The 10,085-nt window shown below is 39.0% G+C and overlaps 2 protein-coding genes across 2 annotated transcripts in view; one reads left to right on the forward strand and one right to left on the reverse strand.

Annotated features, from left to right (window-relative positions):
• Smp_139520 (eps8-related protein) overlaps positions 1–3,898 on the forward strand; it is a 46,990-nt gene extending 43,092 nt beyond the window's left edge. Inside the window, 1 exon segment of the mRNA XM_018790345.1 lies at positions 2,085–3,898. The gene's annotated coding sequence lies outside the window, so the exon portion shown is untranslated.
• Positions 2,521–9,447, reverse strand: Smp_032060 (hypothetical protein). Its single transcript, XM_018790346.1, has 3 exons — positions 9,417–9,447; positions 3,250–3,507; positions 2,521–2,728 (listed from the first exon to the last, which is right to left on the reverse strand). Exons 1-3 carry the CDS (start codon positions 9,438–9,440, stop codon positions 2,639–2,641), a joined length of 372 nt encoding a protein of 123 aa, XP_018646354.1. The 5' UTR covers positions 9,441–9,447; the 3' UTR covers positions 2,521–2,638.
• Positions 9,448–10,085: the final 638 nt, after the last annotated feature.

Consider the following 10,085-nt stretch of genomic DNA (forward strand, 5'->3'; position numbering starts at 1 on the left):
CACAGTATGCACATATGCCAATAAGAGACTGATCATTTGCAGTCCTAAACATCACTAGGAAGATTCAACCAAAAAATACCAAGTGAGTTTAAACATCAAGGATACTGTTTCTGAATTTAACAACCGACTTATTCAGTTGTGCCACCAATGCAAATACCGCTATAAGAAGTGTTTATACGGAGGTGAATCCAGGTGGCATCTTTGTTAGAATTAGCAAGATCTGTTGACTATTTATTTGAATACTCTGTTTTAACATTTCAACCAACCTGACATCTAGAAACTATATACTATCATTTTATTCTTCATATAAATTGAATGTTACTAGTAGGTGAAAGAATATCGCTCAATTTACCATGTGTATTATTCATGTTTTTTTGTAAATACTATGAAGGCACAATCTATGCAGTAACATTAAAACTGTAGTTGGTTGTTTGTTTCTTTAAACAATCCATTTCCAAGTTACGCCAGATAAATGTGCTGGAAGTGGACTCAGTGGTAACCATATAGCTACCATATCTCAGTGTGTCATGGTGATATGTTCTCTAAGCTATACGGGTTTAACTGAAGAACTTCCATCGCCATTCGCAACATCCCGATAAACCATCAGAGGACCAACATCAAAAACTATCAGGATCCTGAAGCCCTTTCGAATAAACACAACCACTTTATTCCACTAATTCTAACCAAACCAAGAGGTACAGCGGCACAGAAAGACAAGTACAGTATTATTTACAATAGAAATAACCAAATTACTAGAAATATCACATTCAACAAATTGGACGCCCTCTTTATATATGCACAAATCAACAAAGATTATCGGCGAGGCGACTGATATTAATGAACGCAGACAAATATGGAAATGAATTCGGTCGGAGAAAAGTCAGAATTCTGGATCAGAAAAACTCCGAGAATCCCAGACAACTCCTGGAAGCATACTATTCAGACCAACTAGCAATCAACAGACGCGCTGACATAGATCCAATCTGTGAACCCTTACAGAAGAGGTCAAGTAGTTTCAAGGTCAAACAAAGGTCAACTGACGAAGTCACTCAAGGTGAACGCAAGGACAAACGGAGACAGTCAATCTCAAATAAGGTCATCGGGACGAACTGGGAAGCTTACTTTTACATGAAACAGGCGGCGAAGATGTTGTCCAGGATGATAATAAAGGCGATTAAACCATCTGGCTGAGAAAACACAATATCACCAAAGGCATCCACCTGAGCTGCAAATCTCTTCTATTATTCCACAGCCTGTAATATTCACTGTTGAATTAGATGGACATATCCATTATTCGCCTAAGGATTGACTTATGATGTAGATACAGGAATCCTGACTTGTTTGTCACCCAACAAGCTTAGTGCAGTTAAAGGAAGTTGGTGAATAAAAATGACACAACTGGCGATACCGCTAATTTATTTGTAACTATTAAACTTACTACCCGAAAATTTGGGGGTTTTCACAGTATGCTTGACAGTTTCTTTCTGAAGTGGTCTTAAGAGTTGTATCAGGCATTTTCTCCGCCACATAATGAATGGAATCGGTTGTATCCAAAACAAATTGGAGTGGCAACCACTTTCATATATTCTGGTAAACCATACAGCATGGTTGTTATTGTACCCGTAGACCTCAACATTTTGTTCAAATTTAGTCTTTTTAAACAACTCCGCGAGGTGCTTCTAATTTTATCTGTCACATTATTATTGACCAACAATTTGTCTTATTTTGCCTATACTACAACCACATATCTTTTCGGCATAATCGTCCCCACCCAAGATAACTATGCCTAGATCTTCACTAGGTGATAGTGGAATGGTGGCTCAGCGCTTAATGCGTCCAAATTTTAGTCGCTTAACCCCAGGTTCAAACCCCACTCCGGTTTGAGTAACCGGGTAGTGTCAATATCCCTCGTACCTAATGTAGCCGATACTCAAGACCTAGTAAGTTCAATGTCTAATACTTGTTGACATTTTTTGTACTACCGAGTTTTCAAACCCTTTGATAGACTGGGAGCACGCATAATTAACCTAAAACATTCTAATACTAATTAGTTTATTTCTATTACTTTTATTTACTTCTTGCAGGTAAACTGTTTATATCAGAAGCTTAGCGAAATCTTCAAAATCCAGTCTTTTTTTAAAATCCTTTTCTGTTTTTACAACCATGCTGATTAGTGATCATTAGTTTGAGTTAATATAAATGATTTCTAACAGCATTTCGGAAAATTTAGAAACCAGTCTTTATTAACAATATTATTTTCCATGAATCAATGCCGAATGGAGTACTAAAATACAGTTCGTTTTCGAAACTTATAAGTAACCTTCATATACTCCCGTTCTTATGTATTGATATTTCTAATGCTATATTTGTGAATGAAGGTTGCTTTGCAAACAATAATTTCCCCCGTTTTATTACATTTGATTTACATTTTTATATATATAGAACAGCACAACTGCAGTATGATTACATTTTGTTTATGTAATCAGAATATCTTAAGTTTACTGTCAAAAAATGATCACGTTACTTTTATACATTTTATTGATTATTTTGCCAAAATTATAAGTTTTATTTCCACAAGGATTTAAGAATGTCTGGTGTGAAAAACCGCGAAGAAGCCTCGGATTCGTTGTGAAATGAATCATTTCATTTTCGGAGTATTTAATCCATATTTTGCCTTCAACCGATCTAATTCTTCTTTCTTTTTATCTACATCAGTTTTCTTGAATTGCTGCAAAAGGAAGGAAAAGCCATTAAGAACAACCTAAAAATATTATGCACATACGTATAGTTAGGGTTAAAAAGAACCTGATATTTATACACGAACTCAGAGACCACAGGTTTTGATTGAAACAGTCGAGGCCAACCTAGTTAACAAGCATAGATTCGTTTACTATGTCAAACACATCAACCACGTGAAACTTGTTAAATAGGTCGGAGTAATATAAGCATCAAAAAGCCGTCTAGCTCGTTCGATATTTTTGTCTTAACTATATGGTGCTTATACCTGACAGAAAATCCGGCATGCCCCTATACTTATTATCAAAAAGGTCTGAACTAAAGGATGTTTTAACATTGACTGCTTTATAGGTGTTGCATTTACATTCTTAGACAGTATGGAGGCTACCATATTACTAATGTTTTATGGCTGTATAAATTTAATAGACAAATAATTTTCGCTGACGTCATCATATGGAAATATGCAAATTAATATAAAGCATGATAACGACACAATAAAACAATACAGAATACCTTGTTTCTCTGGTAGTACAGAACTACGAGATATCGGTTACAAACGTTAAAGCCACTGAGGTGATCACAAGCGTTCTTAGCGTCGAAAATATCTTCATAGATAACTAGAGCAGTTCCTTTCGTTTCAGGAGTGTTGCCGATGCGAATTTGACGGATAGCACCGTACTTGCCGAAAATATCATACATTTCTTCCGCTGATATGTTATAGGGCAGGTTTTTCACCAACAAGATCCTATTTACCTCTGGAGGAAGACGAGTCTAACGATCAAATTCAAAAAAGACATTGCTAAATTCTGAAAAAAAACTATTTTGATTCAAATACCACAGATAAGGTTTCCCTCACTTTAATATGGATGTCGAAATCTCCCAAAACGAAAACCACTACTAAATTAGCATTTAAAAAATTGCCAACTTTAGTGATACTGCCTTTTTTGTAAAAAAGATGGGTCGGAGAACTTAGGCCCTAGAGAGGCCAGACACCAGTTGTTTGCTACAAAAATGTGAGTACAGAGGATCCACCTAGGTGAATTGAAATATTCGGATTCCAAAACAATGGTGCACATGAGTGCAAGGATCCTAGGGAAAAATGGTGTATGAACCTATTATCGCTCATCTACCATGGGATCACATCTAACGATGCTCCACCACCTTGTGGATTAGACCTCCACATAGATGCCCGCGGAGTTGCTCCATAAAAAAACCATCTGCTTCGATCTGAGTATCAAAGCAGTATACTATCCCGCTCACTAACTAAATTATGACTAAAACTACTCGTGCTTCAATCCTCATTCTCGCAAATCACACAAAACTATCTGTTAATACTCGTTTTTATTTTAAATTGTGTCACTGGTCTATCACTTTCTAACTATTTTGTACATTCCTATATTCTTCAACTCCTATAGCAGCTTGCCTATGGTGGAAAACCTGTCCTGCCTAAACACTCTCAAGTCACTGAGCAGTCGAAAGTTGAGCACTACTATTGAATGCGAAGTCTGAAACAGCCTTTCCGAAAGCACATGTGCCATTGAAACTGGCTTCCTTCAACGTTCGCACGCTAATGCAGATGAGACAACAGTCAGGGTTGGTTATATCTTTAGAAAGTCTCAACATCGATGTCTGTTATCTATCTGAGACCAATATTCAAGACTATACTAAAGTGCTACAAATTTGCTCTTCATACGTCACTTTGAAAAGCTTATTTCACATGCCTTTATCCGGGGCTGAATTTAGTTGCATTAAGAGCAAGAAATGAGGCAGCACTAATCGACTGAACCCTCATTAACGGTCAATCATGCAGTTAGGTTAAAAAAGGCCCCCGAATGTCCTGGTACGGCCGAGAGTGGGGAGAGTCCGCTCTCCCTCTCCAAATGCTCTCACATGGCCACGCGTATATAGCCTCTGTCAGGGAAGTCCTACTCACTGCCATCTCGTGGCACCGGTGTTGTTTACGAAATTGAGAGGACGAAAAGCGAATGTCCGACGCTTTAACCGGGTTGGTGGACAAGGCGAGTCCACCTAAGGGAGTTGGAAAACTCTGATTCCAAACCAATGGTGTAAATGGGCTCCAGTATCCTGAGAGGACAAATGGCGTATGAATCAATCGTTGGTCACCGGCTACCATGGGACTGCATCTCCTCACGATGCTCCACTGCCTTGTGGATCAGACCTTTAGGTCAATGACTCCGGGTGTGGCCCCCTAAGAAAACCACCTGCTTCAGTTTGGGCACCTGGGCAGTATCACAGCCCTCACACAAATCGAATGAGATTTATGCGGCGCATATGTATCTGGTGCTTCCTTGTACCGATATTTGTGTGTTTAAATAAATAAATAAATAGGCTAAAAAGTTTCATCAAAGTAAGAAGAGATCAGCGTCTGATACGATGTCTTCCCCTTAATCAGTCCGTCAGTCACAACGTAGAACTTCGTACGTACGTACATCAGTTTGAGTTGCCATATCATATTGACACAGAGATGCAGTTAACGATTCAAATCCCATAGTGATAGAAGTAGTAAGAGTATAAGCAGTAATCAGAAAGATTAGGGTTTGAAGATGTTATTCAAGGTGTATAATCCAGTGAAATAAATTTGAAAAGAAAAAAAGATAAGGACATGAAGAATTCAGAAGATTAGAATTTGGTAGAACACAAAGAGTGGATGCACCTTCGCCATTGCAAACGATTTTGAGCCATGTCATTCAATGTCTCTAACCATCGATTGCTATCATCTCGCGAATCCCAATCAGGTAGTCTACACCTACCAACATGGCTTCGCCCACTTGTCAGTGACTTCATGGATTTGTGCCACGTTTTGGTCTGGCCGCCCCTAGCTTTCTTCCAACTTACTCCTACACCATAAAACATTGCACGTCGGGGCAGTCGGTGGTTGGACATACGTAACACGTGTCCAAGCCATCTCAACTGATGAAGTTTCACTACTTCATTAATCGATTTGCCATCATTACCTAGTACCCGTTTCCTAACAACTGGATTACTTACTCAGTGGTCCCAGGACTTACGAACAACGCTTCGAAGACACATATGATCGAAAACTAGTAGCCTACAAATATCCTCCACTCTTGCCGGTCATGTTTCACTGCCATAAAGTAGAACGAAAAGAACTGCTGCGCAGTAAACCCGTCCTTTGGTTGGTAGACGGATATCTCTCCTACGCCATAAATGACGCAAGTTGGCGTAAGCTAGACGAGCCTTTTGTATCCGTGCTGAGATTTTGTCACACACCAGACCACAAGGGCTGATGAGACTCCAAAGATAAGTGAAGTTTTTCCGTTAGTATTCGCCTACGTCCCGATAGACTGCACCTCCGATGCAATCAAGGATGAGTTTGACCACTAGTTAAGTATTCTTCTAAAGAAAGTGCGTTTGATAGATATTGTAGTACTAGCCGGAGACTTGAATGCACAGGTCGGGCGTCTCGGTGCAGTAGAGTCGTCCAAGTGGTCAATAGTGACTTGTTACTTGCAGATTAAATAACGGTAACCGCCAATTGCAACTGTGCGCAAAATATGACTTGTTTCTGGCCAGACATACCTACCAGCACAGTCATCACCGATGCCCTCCGGCTGCACCTCAAACCTAAACTCAGACTGACCACACCGCAATCAGTTACCGCTGACGTGGTCGTGTACAAGACTGTCGCTCCTTTTGAAGTACCTATCTGGGCTCTGATCATGCCCTTGTTTGAGTTTATCTTGCGTTTCAGTGGCCAACAAACATATCGTCTAAAACGGATAATTGTAAGCAAATTGGCTACAGCATTTGTTGCGACTAAATATCAAATCGAACTGGGTTCAATACTAGCTATCGACCCACAGGAAACTACAGAATTTGAATTTGCATGAGGCCAAAAAAATGATAAATTCGCTTGCGGCTTCGCGAAAGGTCCCACTTGTAAGTACTGGGTTTCTACAAGTTCCTTAAGACCTCATGAGGCACATCGGACCACTCCATGTAACCGCAAGTTTGACGATAGACGTAGATTCTTACGAAACGAAGCTGTGCAGAGTTTGAGTAGGGATTGATAAGCCTGTTAGACGAAACGTGCTTTTGAGTTGGAGTAATCAGCTGTATCTCGTGACTGCCGGAAGCTCTTTTAACTAATCAAAACCACTGACAGTAAGTCAGTGAATGAAACAATCTTTAAAGTTAATGGGATACCAATCAATAACATCTACTAACGTCTTCAAGAAACAGTTCAGCTGGTCTGCTGCCCCAGCAAAATCGATCATATTGTTCGATCCACCTTGGTCAGTACCGACTGATCCACCATCCAAGGCTGAAGTTCGCAAGGAACTCCGACTCTTGAAGTGCCACATATCGCCAGACTCAGATGATTTACCTCTGGCCCTTTTTAAGGATGTGAAGCGACTGTATATTTGATCATCGTTGTCTCCGAAAAATTATTGACATTCAATGGCAACACCATGTTAGTAATGCTCAAGTTTAGCAACGTGTGCTTGGGCAAAGTGACGATAATTCAATTGATGTCACCATCTTGAAACACTAACTTCGGTGGTTTAGCCACGTAATAAAAATATCTTCCCGATGAATCCCATATCGTGCATTATTTACTGACGCAGAGGCCAGCCGGGAAAAGTGGAGAGATGGCCAGTGTATGACATGGTACCAAGATATAAAAGAAAGCTGTACAGGACTGGCTTCTGTTGGTCCTTCACGACTCCCAAGTTGGAGTACTGAAGATAGAGGAACACAATGGCTCGAGAGGTTATTATACATGGCTCAAAACAGAAGCCGGTGATGATCCTTTTGTAACTTTCACTTTCTTCATGAAAGTAAGAGTAACTTCTCCACCTGAAAGAAATCTTTTTGGTCGTTTTTTCCGAACTGAACTGCTTTTGCTACTGTTTTCTTTTTCTCCTACTCACTAGTTTCTATTCATTTACATTTATATATTATACTTGTCTTTCTCTACCTCTTTGCAGTCACATATTCTTATTATGTGGTGCATATATTTTTTTACCCTCCTTTGTACTACTATCTGGATTTGAATGAATAAATGAATAAGAAAAAGTGACACTAGAATAATGAGTAAGCAGATTTAAGCAACACTCCTGGTCAAGTTTTAAGTTGTGGTTGATCCACAAGATACCAATGAATGATATCCAGATCTTTTTGGAGACAGTAATCCTGAATCGTAAGTTAAACAATGGAAATCAGCTTTCCTCCTGAAGTAGTTTTGGTTACTTTGGTTTACACGTTGTCCTGAAATTTCTATGGACTAATTACGAGTTTGATCAGCCATTTATGAAATGACGTTATCTAGGTTATAGACACCCATTGATGCCGCACTTCAATCATAGTGTTTTAATTAAAGTGTACTTATCTGTATTCATTTATTTAAAGACGATACCTAAATACACCTGACTTGTAGCGGATAAGACCGATTTTAAATCATTGTAGAATGAGTTTGATCCGCTTCTCAAGTATCAAATTTCAATATGAGAAAGCAGTATTATTGACGGACACATGGGTGTTTATTGTTATTAATCCCCCTACAATTTTCAGTGTTAGTTGCAATCTCATTAAAAACCAACTTTTGAAACAAACAAAGTACGATGGTATGTGATATCACGAGCGGTGAGACTGTAATTTGTGGATGACCTTTGGGAGATTCCAAAACGACCTTGGGAAAAAACACCTGTTTACTGGGCTCAAGAGAGGGAAGTAAATTAGTATGAGGAACTAGGACTAGGATCTAGGAATAAAAGCTTTCAACATGAACTAACACCAGCTATGATGCAAAAGTGTTATTTAACTATATAGATGAGTGAACATGTCAAAATCTTAGACTAGCCATCGTTGATTCCGTCGGTTCGCTATAGATTATAGTCTCACCTCACGAAACCTCAACGACTGACGACTAAGACGCGTTAAATATCCTCACTGTCTACCCAGTGCATGAGGTGAACTAAATAAAAAGGATACCTAGATTTACTTATAAGATAGAGAATACTGGTGTCAGAATTAAAAAGAAATGCAGTGTTCTCGGATCAAACTTACATTGGGAATCAGTGGTTAAGAAAACGTGACATCTGAAAAAAACAATATTGTGCTGTATTTACCGAGGGTTCATGTACTCTGTTCCAGACTTTAATGTTTAAGAGCGGGTTGGTGAAACTTCTCGGGTGCTTGAAGAGAGATAGATGGAGAGGGATTATATCCAGACTAAAGGTTAGACTATGTCTCAACAACTGTTGTGGATGAAAATCAATCACAATGAAGCAAACAAACCTGTTCTTGCATTTCTCCTGACCGAAACCTTGTCACTGAACACTTTGTTATTCACTATGCACTAAAGTAGTCCATTGGTTGCTTGACTGTACATTTTCTTATCAGATTAGGGCATCTTAATATTTTGGGGGAGAATGAGTGGTGACTGATATTCATCTCTCATCTATTAATCTAACGATGATAGTTCCGAAGTTTATATTATCACATAATCTGAGGATAAAAGTCATACTATATGTAGTTAACGTATGTTTATATTCGAATCCCTAACTAAACCTACCAGAATAAAGGTTTGATCAAAGCATATCATCACTTTCCGGCAGCAGAGTGAAATATATTTTAGTACAAATAAAAGATATAGAGTTGACCCAGTAAACACAAGAAATAAAAAACAAACTTACAGCATTTTTGCGTCCTAATGCCATTCCGATGTACCGTCCATGAATGAACTACGCGGCAACCAAACTGTACAATGTCTTCAAAATAGATTAAAATGGTTCTAGAGGGAACGGAAAAAGCTTTTGTTTGACGGACCTCCGTATCTAGTAGCAGTGGATCACCAACGCCTCTAGGTAAGAACCTAGGTATAATAAACGATGAAAAAAAAAATTAATAAATTATAGCGAGAAACTGTCTGTAGTGCTTAAAAATATGTCTCGTTTTCTCTTAAAGGACTCCCGTGAAGTCGCTTGTACCATCTCAGTCGGTAGCGAATTTCAGAATTTGACTGCCCATAAGGATTAGAAGGTGTGACTACAGTCGATCCTGCTATGTTGTCGCCAGCTTCTTGGTGTTATTCCTGAGATTTGTTTTGGTACTGAGGTTAAGTAGGAGTTCAAGAGGGATATCCAGAAGTATTTAGAATGCTCTAAGTCATCAGAAGGTCAACTCTAAAACGCCTATTCTCTGATGGTTAAGGGTTCATCTATTAGAGGCGCTCTTTATAAGATTTGAATTTAAGCCCCCGAACCGATTTCTTGGCTTATCATTGGGTACGTTCCAGTATATTCGAGGGCATAGAGAGAAGTGCTACTAGCCTGTAGCTTGAAGTTTCTCTGCATCGACCTCCT

This window comes from Schistosoma mansoni (genome assembly GCF_000237925.1).
Source record: "Schistosoma mansoni, WGS project CABG00000000 data, supercontig 0125, strain Puerto Rico, whole genome shotgun sequence".
Taxonomy (NCBI): Eukaryota; Metazoa; Platyhelminthes; class Trematoda; order Strigeidida; family Schistosomatidae; genus Schistosoma; species Schistosoma mansoni.

Coding starts and splice junctions, on each gene's coding strand:
- Smp_032060 (XM_018790346.1), bottom strand. CDS start 9,440: ATGGCATTAGGACGCAAAAATGCT. Junction 3,508..9,416: donor CATTAGGACGCAAAAATGCT/GTAAGTTTGTTT, acceptor TTTGATCGTTAG/ACTCGTCTTCCTCCAGAGGT. Junction 2,729..3,249: donor TGTACTACCAGAGAAACAAG/GTATTCTGTATT, acceptor TTCCTTTTGCAG/CAATTCAAGAAAACTGATGT.